Genomic DNA, 17,623 nt, shown 5'->3' with positions numbered 1-17,623 from the left:
TCTACGTCGCACTACTCCAGGCGACCATAACGGTGCAGCGTAGTTTAAGACCGGTCGACCGATTGCCTTGTACGCTGCCAGCAACGTTTCTTTGTATTTTCCCCATGAGCTGTCGGCAAGCGATTTGAGGATTTTGTTGCTGCTCCGTACTTTGGCAGTTATCGCGATCGTGTGAGGAGTGAAAGAGCACAGGCTGTTAAATGTAACACCTAGAATTTTAGGGTTATCAACCGTCGCAATTTTAACGCCATCGACTGTATGTTTAGATCCAGTCTGTACTCCTTCGTCCAGTTTGTGAATATGGTCGTTGTGGATTTAGTGCGGAAGAGTGCTAAGCTAATTGCAGGTCGCGTACGAGGTCATGGAAATTTTTCTCTGGTGGCTGGGAGAGTTTCGAGATGTAGAAGTTAAACAGTAGCGCGGAGAGGACACCACTCTGCGGAACCCCTGTTTAATTCTTCCCAGCTTGGAATTTTAACCTTGAAACAGTACGGTAGCAGAAGCGATCACCTTGCGGAATTAACGCTCGCCAACGATGACGTCGTTGAAATGAGTAGTGCGGCGAAGATGAAGTTAACAAAGGTGCGATTGTTCACAGAAATAAGGTCGGGATTCTTCTCGATCAAGATAATTATGGGCAAATGGTCTGATGTGAGAGTTAACATAAGTCGCCAGGTTATGCTATTTATCAGACCACCGCTAGCGATGATAATATCTGGCGAGCTATTGCAGGTGCCCATAATTCTGGTGGGGCCTTCTTCATTCAATGTGCGGAATGTCGAATCGTCTATATATTCCGTTAGCTCTATCCCCCTACGATCTTTTGACAAGCAGGAAGTCGTTTAGTATCAAATGGTTTTCACCACGAAGTAGTACACAGGTGTTCGGGTGATATCCTGTTGGCCAACATGTAACTGAATATCTTAAGCTCGACATCGCCTGTCTGGATAACTATACCCTGACATTCTAGGGTAGTATCGATTAGACGATATTGCACAGTGTTGTGCAGTATGAAGGCTAGGCCTCCACCATTATCTCGCTTGCGATCCTTACGTAAAACGTTGAAACCTGCACAACTCGGAAGATCTGAGCTGCTGTTTAGCTTGATTTCTTGGACCGCAGCTATCGAAATACGCTCTCAGCTTATAAATGCACTATCTCCTCGATCTTGTTCTGGAGTCAGTTGAAGTTGAATTGTAAGAGTAGGATTTGTCTCGGGTGTCTAGTGGTGATGGTCGTGATCCATATTGATGACTACACGTTCAATAATTATCACGTCAGTATTTATTCGAAATAAATCGAGCTTTTATAACATATATGTTAAAAAATAGTTTTGCTTTATTGTTTGTGTAATTTTTTGTCCTGTTTTTTTTTATAAAATGTTGAAAGCAAACTGAAGAAAAAAATTCAAAGAAAGTATTGAATAAAAAAATAACTAGCAACCATTTTAAAGAATTCACCGGATCTTTAAAAATGCTAAAAATTGTATATGAATATAAATAAATAATACAATTTTAATAAAAATCTCACGCGTCGGCGATCTACGATCCGCGATCCGCATTTGAAAATATTAAAATATTTTGTGATATGGACGCAATCCATCAATATTACTTGCTACACGTTCAATAAATATCGCGATCTCGGATCGTGGTCAATATAATGTAGGGTGATCCCTTTCGAACTTCCCCATTTTTTAAAGAAAAAACACAGAAAATTCAAGTTTAATGGTGAATGTTTATTATCATTCTTAAAAATATTCTTTGGCATTTATTTTTTGAAGATTATCTCTTTCAAATGTTGGCCGCGGGTACATCTCAGATGGTCCATCCATTGAGTCCAATTTTTGATGACTCGTTCGATCATTTCGACTGGTAACTGGCGAATGACACGCGTGATGTTTTGTTTCAAGGCCCGAATCGAAGCGGGATTGCCCGCATAGACTTTAGACTTTACATATCCCCACAGGAAAAAGTCTAACAGTGTTATATAACACGATTGGCCATAAAAATCGACCGGCCCAAAACGTGAAATTATTTGCTCATCGAAGTGTTCTCTCAATAAATCCATTCATTGATAGGATTTGTGGGAAATGGCGCCGTCTTGTTGAAACTAAATGTAGCTGAGATCACGAGCTTCAATTTCAGGCATCAAATAGTCGGTTATCATGCCGCGATAACGGTCGCCATTGACGGTGACGTTCTCACCGGCATCATTTTTGACGAAATATGGATCGATGATTCCATCGGCCCACAAACCACACCAAACCGTTGTTTTTAAATTTTTCTGGATGAAATGACAGCTCTTGATTCTCTTCAGGAAGCTCTTCATCTCTCATAACTGAACAAAATTTGGCTCGAAAACGTCGGATCTTCTTGGAACTTTTCAAGAGCCCATAGAGCGAAGCGATGTCGCTTGGGAAGGTCGAGCGGTTTCAGTTCCTGCACAAGCTGTATTTTGTACGCTTTTAATTTGAGGACTCGACGTTAAATACGCTAAATCGTTCCATACGTCAGTCCGAGTTGCTGCGAACAGCGCCGGATCGACTCCCCACGGTCTTCGTGTACGCTCTCAGCTACGACCGCTATATTTTCTTCACTGCGTACTGGACATGGTCTATTCGGTCACATATTATCCAATAATGAATGCTGGGTCTCAGTACGCCGATTATTTTGACAATAATTTGAGCGAAGCCTGCGAAACACATTCTTTACAGAACGTGAATTTTTGTAATAAAGTTGAACAATTTGTAAACATTGTTCATATGTAAGTCTTTCCATGATGAAATGCTAAACCATACTGAACGCAAATAACATACCAGCTTGACACGACTCACGATTGATCTATCAAACAGAGGCTATTGAATAAGGTACTTCTATTTGGATCACCTTTTATATTGAATGTGTAGCAGTTGCAGTTCATTATTGCAATGAAGTGAGTTAATAGTCTCTTAAAAGTTTTCTAAATGTTACATTAGAGTTGTGAATGGCTTTTTGTATAAGAAGAAGAAGCAAGATTGCGGATTTTCGCCGAAATTTGTCACTTTCATATTGAAAGAGTAGTCAAAGAAAAAGCATTGTGCATACTAGTTTACCAAAAGAAAACAAAGTAGTGATTTTACAAAATTTTCGCTTGGCAAGTAAATTAAAATATTTTAATTGAAAATGGACGGAGATTCAAATCAACATAGTGCCTCGTCCACGTTGGAGATACCACCAAAGGGAGTAATAGGGGCTAGTGATGAACTTGAAGAATCATCATCGGCGGTAAGTGAAAGCGTGTCACCGAAAAAGATTGATACGGTCAATACTTTAAAAGAAACGACTGAAAATGAGGCGAGAACTGAGGAACAACCGCCAACAAAGCGGCCCAAATCTGATTTAGATGATGAAAGTGGTCTGGGGAATGTTTCCACCACATCGATAGCCGGAACCGTGTCAGATATAATTGCGTTAAAGCCAAAAGATTTTACTTTGGATGCAGAAGAATTGAAGAATGCACTGCCGCGCAAATTCCAACGCATTCCTATTTTTATTGCGGACTATCACAATGATGTGTTGGAATTTATATTTCGTTGTTTGGCTACACGACACTTGCCACTAGAGAATAATATACTGATACATTTTGATTCTCATCCTGATATGGTTATATCACGAGAAATTCCCGCTAGTGCTTCTTTTGACAAGGAAACGATGTTGGCCGAACTTAGCATTGAAAATTGGATTATGCCAGCTTGTTATGCAGGTAAAATCAAAATTATAGTTATTTTTCAAAATGATGAAATGCCAAATTAACAATTTTTTTTAGGACATTTTAATAGAGTAATTTGGTTGAAAAATTCTTGGTGCCAACAAATTCCTATAGGCAAATATAACTTTCAGATTGGCCATAAAAATGATAAAATTAGTGTCGATTGCCCGCTTGATTATTTTATATCTGAAGGTAACTATTGTGATACAAAAGAATTGATGGATACACGCAATATGGAACTACAAGTAATTAATGTAGATACATCAAGTGATAGTGCACCGATTGACACCGCACAGTTCATTAAAGAGGCGGATGGACCAAATTTTGTCTTAGACATTGATTTGGATTTCTTTAGTACTTCAAATCCATTTTTAGAAATTTATAAAGATGCAAATTGTTATGAACAACTTACCGATATCTTTCACTTTGAACCAGAAGTTAAAGACTGTGGTGGTACAACTGAGCGACGCAAATTACAATTGGAAGCACTTAAAAAAATATTTGAACATTTGGAAGAAACAAGAACATTGGACGGTCTAACACCGGCACCCGATCCGAACATTATTGCGCCAGAGACTTATGCACGCATTGAGAATCTAGCCAAATCGCTACAGAAACATTATGCAGACGATGAGATAGACTGGCTGCTTATATATGATTCGGGTAGTACCACCGATACAAATGGATTACCACATCACATCAGCACATCCAAAGAATTAGAACAATATATTGGACAATTTAAATGTTTATTACAAAATTTACCCTCTCCACCGGTGCTTATAACAATGGCATGCTCTGCCGAAGATGACTACTGTCCCAAACATCAAGTGGGAGTTATTCAAGAAAGAGTATTACAAGTGTTGCGTGAAGTCTTTGGCGATCGTTTACATGATAAACCTATACTACATTATTTGGACGAAGAATGGGACGTTATGCAGTTGTAATATGTTAATTCGGGATTCAAAGGCTGTGTTTAAGAGTGCGTCTGTATGGCGTACACTTGAAGGAATCGGCATTATTCATGGCTGCTGAGTTCATATAGTTCCACCATTGCAAATTAACATATGAAACACTCTACTAACTCTAAGTAAGTATGTATACATAATTAGTTAAATATGTTTAATGGCTGTGCTTGACCCATACGCCATGTAAACAAATTATGACAACTTTTTCCAGTGTACGTACTGTGCACAATTTATACATAGTTTGTAAGAGATGATGTAGTAATTATAGAATATTATTTTTTATTAAAAAGTCAGACATGTGTACTAATAAATATTTAAAAAATTAATTATATAAATGATATTATCCTGGAGAACTACTAACTAAGTAAATATAAACATATGCTATAAAACTCGAAGAAATTACTTAAGTGTCAAAGGAAAGCACGATTTAATAAAGGAGCTTTTAAAGCTCATTTTATCGCAAAAAAAATTTTTTTTGTTTAAGTAAATTCTTACAAGTACTATATACAGCAGATAAATAATCGGGTTAGGTGTAGTCAGAGACATGAATAAATTACAATTTTAAATAATTTATTTTGTCTATAATTATTTTATAAAAGTAAAAACACAGCATCATTGAATCATAAAAATTTTAAAGTAATAACTGCTTGTGTTGATCCATTTCAACCAAAGCTTCTTGCGGTGACGATCTCTAATCATTGGAAATTCACCTATAATAAATTGGGCAAAAAAAAAAAAATAGTTTTAGTAATTGATATTCTAGTACCCGATCGAAGCATAACAAACATAGTTTCGAGATAAGCGCATTTAAAGTTTTACACTCCAGAACCCTTTGCTAATTATCGAATAACTCAAAAATGTTTGTCAGATTTATTTCAAATTTGTAGAGAACATTGCTAAAATATTATACATTCAAATTTTTATACCTAGAACAGGGTCTATAAAGGTTGCCACGAAGCTTGTAACATCCAGAAGATCCATCAAGTTCTTCTATTGTTGTTTTGACGGTTTTCTAGTCATCGCTTGGATGGTAAGTCATAGTTTGGTTGTCGTCGAGGTCATCTAACGGGAGGCCCAAGAAACAAGTTGTTTCGACGGGGTCGGACCATAGGGAAAAGTGTGTTAGATGAGTTGCGTTTGTTGGGCATGCAAAGAGGTGGATAGTATCAGAGAGTGTCAGACTCCTTGCAAAAAAGAAGCGAGAAAGGTCGGAGAGGTAACTGTTTACTTTAGAGCACATGTCATCGATTCCATTGCCCGACGTCAATATCATGCAGTCATCAGCGTACGAGATCAGGGAAATTCCCGCTGGTGGTTGGGGGAGTTTCGAGATGTAGATATTAAGCAGTAGTGGGGAGAGGACACCGCCTGCGAAACCCCCTGTTTAATTCTTCTAAGTTTGGAGTTTTGACCTCGAAGAAGTACGGATGAATGCCGACCGCACAGGTAGTTCATAGTCCACCGCTTCAGTTCTGGAAGGAGGGTTGATTGTCAAGTCAAGTCAAGTTCTTCTAAGGAACCATTTGTATATGGAAAGTGTAATTTAGCTTCGGTGCAACCGAAGTTAACGTTTTTTATTGTTTGAAAATTCTGACTACCCCTAACCCTACCCTACCTATCCCCTTAAATTACAATAAAAAAAAAACTACATACATATGTATGTATTACATTGCCATTTAATTGTGAAAACGCCAAATTATGGCTTTCATTTATTATACTCTTTTACGAGGGCTGCTATATTATATATATTTCTAGCCTAATAATGAAAATACGAATATTTATCAACGAAAATGGTTTTATTGTTTTTCAAAATATTCTCCATCAAGATTTATACACTTTTGCATGCGCTCAAACCAATTCTCGAAGCACTTTTTCCACCCCGATTGAGACACCTCCAAAACATGGTTTTTGAATGCTTCAACAGCATCTTCTGGCGACGAAAATCGTAGACCACGCATTATTTTCTTGATGTGTGGGAATAAAAAGAAGTCATTGGGTGCCAAGTCAGGGCTGTACGGCGGATGACTCATCAATTCGACCTTTTGGCCGGTCAAAAAGGCGCTGGTTTGAGCCGATGTGTGAGAGCTCGCATTGTCATGGTGCACAATGATTCGTCTTCTCTTTCTCCGAAGACTTCAGGCAAACAAATGGTGGTGTACCACTCAGAATTGGCCGTCCTACGTTGCTCAAGCGGAACAGTCGCCACATGACCAGTTTTGCCGAAGAAACAGGCGACCATTTGCTTCGAAGTGCTTCTTCCACGAACAACTTTCGTTAAATTTGGCTCGTCTTGGAAGACCCACAAGGTCGATTGCTGCTTTGTTTCGGGCTCATACGCATAGATCCATGATTCGTCATCTGTGACGATCTTATAAACGTCTTTTGAAGCACCGCGATCGTATTTTTTCAGCATTTCTTTACACCAATCCACACGAGCCTTTTTTTGAGCGATTGTCAAATTGTGCGGGATCCAACGAGATCCGACCAGGTGTTCATGCAATATCGAATGTATGCTGGTGGGAGAAATGCATAGGCATGCCTCTATCGGAAGGTATGTTACATGAGGGTCTTGCATTATCAGTTCACGTACGGCATCGATGATTTCTGGCACAACAGCTGTTTTTGGACGAACTTCACGGAATTCGTCTTTGAGCGAGCGTCGGCCACGATTGAATTCGTTGTACCAGTTTTTCACAGTGCTATAGGATGGTGCTTCATAGCCATACAAAGATTTTAGTTCATCGATGCACTCTTGTCGTGATAATCCACGTCGAAAGTTGTGAAAAATGATTGCACGAAAATGTTCACGAGTTAATTCCATTTTTTGGCCGAGATGAATTTTTTAATTGTAAATAAAACATGTCACGATTAAATGACAAAACGTTCTGAGTGATGTTATGCTAAAAAATGTCAAACTTTCCAATGGAAATGTCAGATTGCACCTGGCAACACTTAGTGTTGCCTAGGCCAGAAATATATATAGCAGCCCTCGTAAGAGAATTTCAGCTTTGTAGCTACAAATGCTTGACGCATGACTCCCCACGCTAGCATAACTTATGCTGGACTTGATATGCTGAAGTTAGTCACACATATACAAATGTGTGAGCTATTTACTTTGTCCACCCCTAAATCGTTGACCAGTCGGGCCGCAGTAAGGTACTGAATTTGGTTGGATGTGCTATTGGGGATCTTATTGTGTTACACCAAGTTTCTGTGCCAAGAACGGAGCGCCACGGTGTGAGCTCAATCACCTTTGGCAAGTCTTTTGGTTCTTCCTATTAACATATAAGTATATAACTTTTAGTTTTAATATGAAGTGGTTAGTTGCAGTTGATAATTGTAGCAGCTGGTGCGCTGACGGATGAGTAAGTGCGATAGGTAAAGCATATCTTTTAGTGATTGTGGTTTTCTACTGGTTGTTCATATTCAGATTTCGTGAAAAGTGTTACATATCCAATGTGTTTTCTTAATGTTTTGAAATTCTTTGAGTGAAGCTCTATTGCTTTATGAATCTGTAAATTCTGTTCAAGTGTATAGAAAATCAAATTTAGAAAGTTATGTAACATATTTAAGGTTGTGGATTTAACTAATTTATTTCATTATATGGAAAAAGGTTAAAGCTAAAGAAATAATTCACAAATGCACCTTAAGCAAAACACCTACTGACTTGTATTAATGACATTTTCCAATGAATTATTTGTGGTCTTAGGGATGATATTTATTGGTATCCGCTTGGCATTAAAAAATTGAATACATATGTAAATATTTTGTAATTTAAGTGCTACTTATGAAGGTAATTATGCTTGAGCATGCGTTTGTACATCTCGGCATTCCAGCGGAAACAGCTGAATTCTAACCGAGAAAATACCGTTAGCAACCGCTGGTAAGCGACGAGCGGCACATTCTTTTCAAATTCACCGGCAAAACAATAAATAAAACATTTGCTTGCGTCCAAAAGTAGTTCAAAGGGGGTGCGGCCCCAACTCCACAACATTTTGTTGTCAACGAAAACAAACCGAAACAACTGTCCCCACTTTCTATACAAGCACTTATTTTCAAGGGCGCCCAGTATAACACTAAGCAGAAAAGAACAATTATATTTTATATTAATTTATTCTTTAATTGTTTCTAATTATGTGGAAAATCTATCCGAAACGTTTGTTAGTTAAAATAGAATTTCAGTTACATGCGGTAAGTAATTTACTATTATAAAAGTCGTGAACAAATGCATTCAATTATTTTTAAGCAGTATATATTAACAATTTGGAATTCACTTTTACCGTTACTTTAGGTGACTTGTCCCGGGGTTTGGCTTTGTACACATGGTTATTTGGAGGTTACTATCAAAACATTGGGCTACTTTTTTCGTACCGGTGCAATGGAGCCACGTTTCCCCCTGCTCTGCCATGACAAATTCACTATGGATGGTTATTTTAAGTCTGTCGGCTCAATTAGTGACTTAGACCGCGTGTTAGCCGCGGAGCAAATGGAGATAACACTTTGGCAGAACGGACGGCGCATGGCGTTCTTTATGGGCAAACTGGCCGATGTAATGCAATCAGATGTACCTAAATTGTCCTGTGAGCACAATATCAATATACAACTCCTGATGAAGGCCACGCCAGCATTTCCGGTAATTAAAAAAACGTGTTTATTACTTTAATTCATATCCAAAAATGTGCCACTGTGTCTTCAAGGGAATTATTGCACCTAAAGTGGAGTTAAGCGCGCGAATAGGTGTGCAGGACCATCCACAGCACACTAAGGAAAATGAAAATTTTGTACAGCAGTCTGGCAATAATATATCTTTGAAGAAATTGGAGTTTGAAGAAAAAAACACGTCAAACAGACACACCCAGCTGTCATTAACTCCTACAAATAGTTGTTTTAACTATTTGGAAGAGAAACGACGTCAGCGACCAGTTTGCCACGTGAAAACAAATTGTGGCAATGGGTGTGTATTTTCACTTTGTAGTTTTATATTTATCCTTACATGCATTAAACTACGTTTTGCTCAAAAGATTTTCAAAGAAAAGTTGTGCTTTTCTTTGCTCTAATGCACCAAAGTCATACGACACGGACGCAGTGTCAGGCCAAAACGGCGAACGCCGCCTTTCAACTGGCTCCAGGTGAAATATATTTTTTCTCCATTAGCATAACTATTTATACATCTTCCTTTTTAGTAATTTCAGTAATAGTTCGTACAATCTCAGTCAAGCTACGCGTGTGAGTAGTCCCTCGCAGCATTCTCACTCTGTTTGCACAGTTTCCTCGATATCTGCGCCGGATGACCACCTGCGTCGATGTGAGATCTGCCAATCGTACCGAAAAGTGTTCTCTAGCAAATATACAAATATACATGCAAAAAACTACTAAACACAAACTAATGTTATGATGTTAGAGATGTTTTTTTTATTTACTTATATAAAAACTGCGTTCCAGATTTTGAATGATGTGATATTTGCAATTTTTTAGTTATTTAATGCATCAACTTTTTTTTCTATTTGTCTATAACGTTTAGTAAAATATATTGTACATGCTTATGGAATTCATCACATGGTGCGTGGCTCATCAAACGAATTCGGCAAAGTCCATTTGTCCAAATGCCTTTGCAATCAATAGTATGAATAAATTGTATGGCACAGCTTTACCCGTTGCTGTGCCTGGTAAACGCCCCCGCAATCGTATGCAAACACGTGCTATGTCGCGCAATGTGCTATGCACCTCTGGTTCAATGGGTATATGTAGGCAGGTTAAGGCAGCATATAACCACGTACCTAACCATGCATTTGTATCTGTGAGGTCTAATATGGCCGGTTTCATATATTCATTGCAGCTGGCAGTTGAAGTCGAAGGAATTGCGTCGTTCTCTGTAGAAATGTTTTCCAAAACTACTTTCTCTTCACCAGCACGCAGCCAGTCGCAAATGAATTCCAAAAGTTGCTCTAAAGTGCGCTGACTGAAGCGCAATATTGTTTTTAAATATGGTGGATTGTCGTGACAAAATGTATGCCATGCAACTGGATCTGCTATTAATGGAGGCTCCAGCGTTTGATCATATCGTTGTCTGTGTAATTCCAAACGTAGAAACACAATTTTTTCGCGCGTAGCTTCAAAATCTTTAATCTGATAGTCCTTCCACTCTTTTGTAGGCAGTATTCCGTTATATGCGATTGATTTCAACGGCTCCTTTAAGTGTACATATATTGTATATTATTAACTTCATTAAATACATGGCAATTTAAGGTAGTGTACTTACGTCTTCATCTTTAAAATTCTCTGCCAAAGCAGCGGCAGTTCTATTTTTTTTACACTTGTTCGGCTCCCGCACCATTACAGCTGGGCAGTTTTTGCGTTCATACAGCATATGCATGAGATATTCATCGCCATCCTTTGGTACTACCGTCGGATCGAAATCTGGTCCAGGCTCACGTATTTCTAATGCCTGTTATATTTGATACATAAACTAACCGGAAATCAAGCATTGAAATTTATGCGGTTATACCTGTTGTTGAAATGTTTCCATTGGACTACCACCATTGACAACAGTATCCTCAGTTTTTTCTTTTTCCGTATTGTAGATATTTGATTTGCGTTTTTGGTTTCGATTTACTTCGTATAAAATATCCTTCTTGGTGTTCATGATTGCAAAACTGTCTGAATGCAAATTAACACCGAATGTATAAACAAATCGAAATCAAAACAAAAGCCGCAAATTTTAATAAATACAATCCAATTGCGTGGATTATGAGGGTTGCATGCAAGTGCAAGTGCGGCCAAGACCTATAAAGTAGAAGTGCTACCAAAACAAATACGAGCTATTTAAAATTTATCAAATATTTCCTTTTTAATTTACGATTATAATTTATAGAAGTTGTAAGATATTTATTGTTTTTTGTATTTTTTATGAGGTAAAAAGAACTGTAAGCTGTTTTGAGAAATAAACAAGTTAAAAGAAACAGAAATTAGTGTAGTCAGTTGTTTTGCTTTGTTTTTATAATTCAAACATAATATTATTCAAATATTACAGCCAATGAAATGCGATTTTTAAGTGTTAACTGAATACGAATATATTGTAAATCACACAAAATCATAATATGTAACCAAGACATTCATGACAAACACATAAAAAAGGTTATTTGGCATTATGGATTAAAAAACATTTTCCTTAGAAGAAGCACGCTCTTAAGTAGCTCAACTCAACGTTCAACCAGAGAACGTTCAACCAGAGGACGTCATTATGGAGTCATAAAAGTACAGAATTGTGTTTTGCCGTCGGCATTTTCATATCATGTGTACAAACAACATATGTATGTAGATATGAACACTCATTACTTCGTGTGATATCTCCGTTCACACGGTCAACTAATGATCGAAGCTCACGTTTTTTGCTTTAATGTCAAAGAGTCAATCTATCGAAGGACTGGCGCGACGACAAAGCGTCACAATATTGTGTTGTTGGTAGAAAATCCGAGATGTGCCGAAAAATAAACGAACGCCATCCATAATGGAGTATTTTGATATATTTCTCATAATAAAGTATAAATGAATTAACATAAAATAATTTAAAAAATAATAAATAATAGTTCAAACAAGTAAGGAAGGGCTAAGTTCGGATGTAACCCAACATTTTATACTCTCGCAAAGTCAAATGGTATACTCGTTTGAGATTTCTTTGTGGATTGACTGATATTTTCGGTAGAAGGTCAACTATAGGCAAGGTGGCATACTTTAATTGCATTATTCACGCAAAGTTTTACCCCGATATAATCATTGTTACTTGATTTGCATAGTGGAAAGTGAAAGAATCAGATGGAATTGAAAATGGTGTTACAAGGCAAGTAAGCGTGGTTGTAGTCCGATTTCGGCCATTTTCGCACTATGACATAAAAACATGAAAAGAACGTTATGCACCGAATTTGGTTGAAATCTCAAGATATGGGTTTTCACCTAAAAGTGGGCTGTGCCACGCCCACTGACTAATTTTGAACGCGGTTCCTATAAAGCCAATTTATACCATCTCAGAGATAAAATTTAATGTCTCTGGCGTGTTTAGTGCTTGATTTATCGCGCTTTTAGTAGTTTTTAACAGTACCGTTATATGGGGAGTGGGCGGAGTTGCCACCCGATTTCAACTATTTTCACACCGTCAATAGAAGTGCCAAAAACATTTGCTTTTAGTGAATTTTGTTATTATAGCATTAGCGGTTTAGGGGATATGCACATTAAACCTATTAGAGGCGGGACCACGCCCACTTAAAAAAAACTTTTTTAACTGCAGATGCCCCCACCTAATGTGATCCTGTGTACCAAATAACAGTATTGTATCTTATTGGGAAGCTTAGTTATACCAATTTATTTGTTTTTGATTAATGGCGATTTGTGGACGTGGCAGTGGTCCGATTACGCCCATCTGCAATACCAACTGTCTCACGGTACCAAGAAACATGTCTACCAAGTTTCATAAAGATATCTCAATTTTTACTCAAGTTAGAGCTTGCACGGACGGACGGACGGACAGACAGTCACCCGGATTTCAACTCGTCTCTTCATCCTGATCATTTATATATATATAACCCTATATCTTACTCGATTAGTTTTAGGTGATACAAACAACCGTTAGGTGAACAAAACTATTATACTCTGTAGCAACAGGTTGCGAGAGTATAAAAAGGGAATATATTTGGCATACATATTATATTCTCTTCAATATTCGCCGGTTGGTTATGTTAAGAGAGCGTATGTGTACAGATTCACCGCTGTTATAAAAGCGAGAAATGTTATTTGTTTCTCCTGCGTGTGAGGTGAACTTCTTGATAAAATTTTACAAATTTTCGCTATCGAACCTGCACCTTCTCGTTCTTCTAAGTTCTCTGGTAGAACAATATGCATAATACCTATCAGCTTAATAGTTTCAAAGAAATACATAAGTCGGGAATTCCCTAATTCAACAGAATGTATTGAATACCCGCTACTAATATTTTCAAGGCCAAATTTATAACAGGAATTTCCTAATCTTTAAGTATTTAAAATTCATAATTTTTTTACTTCATATTTTTTTCTATGTATTATAAAACAACTTAAAATAATTACAATTCTTGTTTTAAATAAAATGGTATTCGAACTAAATCCTTTCGGTTAAAAGAAATAAATATGAAAGCACCTTAATATTTCATGTAAATTTAAAAAAGTAAAGTTACCATTTTTATTATAATTCTTCTATGTATACTCGTATATTATTACATTTAATATCGCTACATGTTATTAAAAATTTAAATTGAATATTTTTGAGTATCCTTATTTACAATTTTTCAAAATATTTCTATTATTTTATGCATACATATTTGTGTAATACATACTTGTTCAAAAATTAGATAACAGAACTCAAATTTCTGAGCGAATGGTATAGGTATATTCATTTGAAACCGAGCGCTCTTGCAACTATTCAAAGAATTTGAAAGTGAAAAGAAATGCTGAAAAGGGTAGCAGCGAGCTGTTATGAACAAGAACACAAAGCATGCCACCCGAGCACGAGAGGCACGGTCCCTTCGTCTTTCCTCGTCGCCCCTCGCTCCCAAAAAACCGGTTTGGGTTACAAAAGAGTCTGTGTATAAACTTTGACAAACATGACGTTTGCACATTTTTTTCGTGTTCCCAATGTATGTTTAAAATGGCTAAGTTTAATGATCTGAAGATATCACAACTGAAATAAGAGTTGGAGCAACGTGGTTTGGCAACAAATGGAGTAAAGGACGACTTACAGTCACGGTTACGAGAGGCCATGGAAGCAGGAGACGTTAATGTTGACAAATATGTGTTTCAATTATAATTAGAGGAAGAAACAAAAAGAATCTAAGAAAACGAAGAGACATTCAATGTTCAACACAGGTTGTTTTGGCTGTAATATCGCAGATGTCAACGCAGTTAAAGAGCAGTTCGCAGCGCAAAATGAACGTGTATCACAGATGTTATCAAAGCAGTGGTTCGCAGAGAAAGATGCACGTATATCAACACAAGTGTTTTTACAATCGGAAGAGCAGCAAGCGTGTGAACCAGTAAAAGGATCCTCACAGTCAAAGGAGCAGGAATCGTGTATACTAGCACAAGGGTCCTCACAGTTGGGAGAGCACGAAGCACACGCGTCCTCACAGGTGGAAAAGCAGGATAGAATTAAACCTGAAACGGATGACTCTTTGCAAGAAGATTCAGAATTGGAAAGTGTAATGCATGAAGCATGATGGAAAACCGAAAATGGGCAAACCTCCCGAGTACTTATGGTTGTTCTAAAGGTTATAATTCCTGAAGTTCTTAACGTGAAGTACCAAGGTCCAAGTGGAAGGCACTTGAGAATCACGAAAACCTTGGAGAAATTGTAGTAAAGGTTTTGATGGACTGGTTGTCGTTAACCAGCTATGAAGAGTATTGCGAAATATGCTGAGGGCATTGTAGCTAAAGGATCAAGGTCCAGGAGTCATGGCCAGGTGAAACAGTACAATTCAGCAGCGCCAGTTGAGCTAATAGGCGTTTATGAAGATGGCCCATTTCCCACCAATAAATTAGGAAATATTCATCTTTTGGTAGTCAGAGTATTGTCGTGTTAAGAGCAATTGAGACAAAAACAAGAAGTGGTAAGCTCGAATAACGATCAATAAGTGTTAAGTTGTTGGATTTAGAAATAAAGATAAGAGTGATCGAACTCAAGAGTGAGTTACAAGTACACTATATATAAATATATATATATACGTACATATGTGTACATATGTACTTATCATTTACATTTATAGGTACTTTATACGCCTTCAAGATGTTATGAACTTCGTGGCATACTAATACATCTTGTTAAGCGTATTAAAAAGCGTTTTCTCCAAATTTATCTTGTGTTTGTTTACTGTGTTGTATAGCGCCATTAAATATTTTTAAAATTATTATGACATCAGCCGTCAAGATGCGAGAGTCGTGACATGTATATATATATATATATATATTGTACTTTTGTTACAGCCGGAGATAACGTTTTTTTTTTGCTTTTTGTTTAGTAAACTTAGATATGTACATACTTGTACATATGTATGTATAAGTGATGACAGTAAAAATTCAGATTGTGCTCTGCGTCCAAACAGTTTGGTAAGTCAACATACATACATGTATATGTAAGGAATTTCACTGCTTCAGAATAAAAACATAGAACTTTTGCTGCGCTTTGTTGTTAATGTATGAATTGTCAAGCAAAGCGAGGAAAGTTACCCATCTAAATGTGGTACAGGTGATATACGTTACCCGCGAGTAAAAAGAACCGCGATGTTTGCTTTATTGGTCGAAAGCAGGATGTTTTGGATGTTTATGAAAAATAAATAGCAACAATAATAAAGTGGATTAATGTACTATATGCAGTAGTTGAAACGGAAAATATACTATAAACTAATATTATAATTATAACGCATTCAAAATTATAACCATACGAAAATATTGTCCCCGCGTAGTCAATACCACATATTATTATAATGATTAAAAACGTCTTACCATTAAAGCTACAAATATCAGAATACTATGTTTAATAATATATTACAAGTCATTCAAGCCAATTACAGTCGTTACCAAATCAAAGTAAAATTTTGTCATTTCAATTTTATAGCAATTATGACTCCACCAGGTGTGTTCTTTTCTACTAGGCGTTAGTAAAGAATAGTACTCGTTATGTAATAAAAAAAAGTGGAAGAAAAGAATATAAAATACAGTGCAAATTTTTCTCTAACTAATTTTCGCAATCAAATTATCTGAATCTGAAATTTTAAAAATATTTAATATTTTGTATAAATTTGTAAATAAATTAAGAAAGTAATAAATTTATTTAGTTTATTGTTTATTCTTTAAGCACACAGAAGGAGGCTTTTACCTTCAATTCCCAAGACAGCTGGTTATACGTTACCGGAATTGATCTGATTTTATCCGTCCAAGGCCTGTTATTTCGGCGATCTAACCCTATTTGGCTCAGTGAGTTTTAGGTTAAGATTGTCTCCACTGGAGCAACTACTAGCATCAGGGTTGCTCCGCATCCTCCTGACGCGTATTAGCATGGGGTCCAACCCGGGCCAGGATGAATTTTTCTGCTGAGTTTGCGCCAAAAGGCTCCATCCCAACTCCACCTCAGTTAAGTGTAACACATACAATGGATGAAGTCTTAAGACCTGCTCAGTGCTTAAGACACATAGAGAGTGGATCGCAAGTTATATGGCCTCATGCTGCCAACGCAGTACTGCAACACCTGCCTCTACTACCATACAAATCGCACCTACCATGACTAACAGTCTGATCAGTCCCTCCGCGTGAGTGGAGTGCTTTGGCCTATGCTGCAGGAGTCTGCCCCCGCAACATCATACAGTGACGTCACCAAACAAGATCACAGGGCGACAACCGCCATTGCGGTTTCTACAGCTGCATCAACCACACGCCACTCCCTCACCCCCAGCATCACACCTAGACACCCGCGACAAACTCGATTATTACAATTCAACTGCAACGGACTCCAAAGTAAGATCGAATAGATAATGTTATTGATGAAATGGCGGTCCAAGAAACCAACTTAAACATCCACTCAAATCTTCTGAGTTGTGCAGGTTTCTACATTATACATAAGGATCGCGAGCGAGATAATGATGGAATGGCCTAGCCTTCATACTGCACGACACTGTGCAATATCGTCTTATAGATGGCGACGTTGACCAGGGATACTACCTTGGATGTCAGCGTATAGCTATCTGCTCAGGCGATATTGAGCTGTTACATGTTGCCCAACAGGAACCCGAACATAAGTGCTCAACTTCGTGGTGGAAACCGTTTGGTACTAGGCGACTTTAACGCGCATCACGATTTTAGGTGCTCCTGCCTGTCAAACGATCGTAGAGAGATGAGGC

The 17,623-nt window shown here is 37.5% G+C and overlaps 3 protein-coding genes across 6 annotated transcripts; 2 read left to right on the top strand and 1 right to left on the bottom strand.

The window, feature by feature from the left end:
* The first annotated feature begins 3,068 nt into the window (after nt 1-3,068).
* Nucleotides 3,069-5,038, top strand: MESR6 (misexpression suppressor of ras 6). The gene is made up of 2 exons (XM_014237345.3): nt 3,069-3,741; nt 3,805-5,038. The coding sequence occupies exons 1-2, from the start codon at nt 3,162-3,164 to the stop codon at nt 4,689-4,691; spliced, it is 1,467 nt and encodes a 488-aa protein (XP_014092820.2). The 5' UTR covers nt 3,069-3,161; the 3' UTR covers nt 4,692-5,038.
* Nucleotides 5,039-7,733: 2,695 nt separating this feature from the next.
* Nucleotides 7,734-10,179, top strand: LOC106619309 (uncharacterized). Of its 3 annotated transcripts, none has more exons than XM_036370768.2 (5): nt 7,734-8,077; nt 9,004-9,345; nt 9,410-9,666; nt 9,734-9,841; nt 9,896-10,179. In XM_036370768.2, exons 2-5 carry the CDS (start codon nt 9,091-9,093, stop codon nt 10,086-10,088), a joined length of 813 nt encoding a protein of 270 aa, XP_036226661.2. In that variant the 5' UTR covers nt 7,734-8,077; nt 9,004-9,090; the 3' UTR covers nt 10,089-10,179. The 3 variants fall into 3 exon arrangements, with proteins under 3 accessions (XP_036226661.2, XP_036226662.2, XP_014092824.2); XM_036370769.2 differs by having other exon boundaries at nt 7,734-8,090; XM_014237349.3 differs by lacking the exon at nt 7,734-8,077 and adding an exon at nt 8,132-8,903.
* On the bottom strand, nt 9,755-11,355 carry Gem2 (Gemin 2). 2 transcript variants are annotated; one of them, XR_004978098.2, is made up of 4 exons: nt 11,218-11,355; nt 10,972-11,157; nt 10,133-10,901; nt 9,755-10,050 (listed from the first exon to the last, which is right to left on the bottom strand). XR_004978098.2 is itself a non-coding variant. In XM_014237346.3 (3 exons), the coding sequence occupies exons 1-3, from the start codon at nt 11,353-11,355 to the stop codon at nt 10,284-10,286; spliced, it is 942 nt and encodes a 313-aa protein (XP_014092821.2). In that variant the 3' UTR covers nt 10,102-10,283. The 2 variants fall into 2 exon arrangements, 1 of the variants encoding a protein (XP_014092821.2); XM_014237346.3 differs by lacking the exon at nt 9,755-10,050 and having other exon boundaries at nt 10,102-10,901.
* Between the last annotated feature and the right edge of the window lie 6,268 nt (nt 11,356-17,623).

The sequence above is a fragment of the Bactrocera oleae genome, chromosome 6 (genome assembly GCF_042242935.1).
Source record: "Bactrocera oleae isolate idBacOlea1 chromosome 6, idBacOlea1, whole genome shotgun sequence".
Classification (NCBI taxonomy): domain Eukaryota; kingdom Metazoa; phylum Arthropoda; class Insecta; order Diptera; family Tephritidae; genus Bactrocera; species Bactrocera oleae.
Note: the sequence above shows the minus strand (reverse complement) of the source record. Positions and strands in the feature narration are given on the sequence as shown.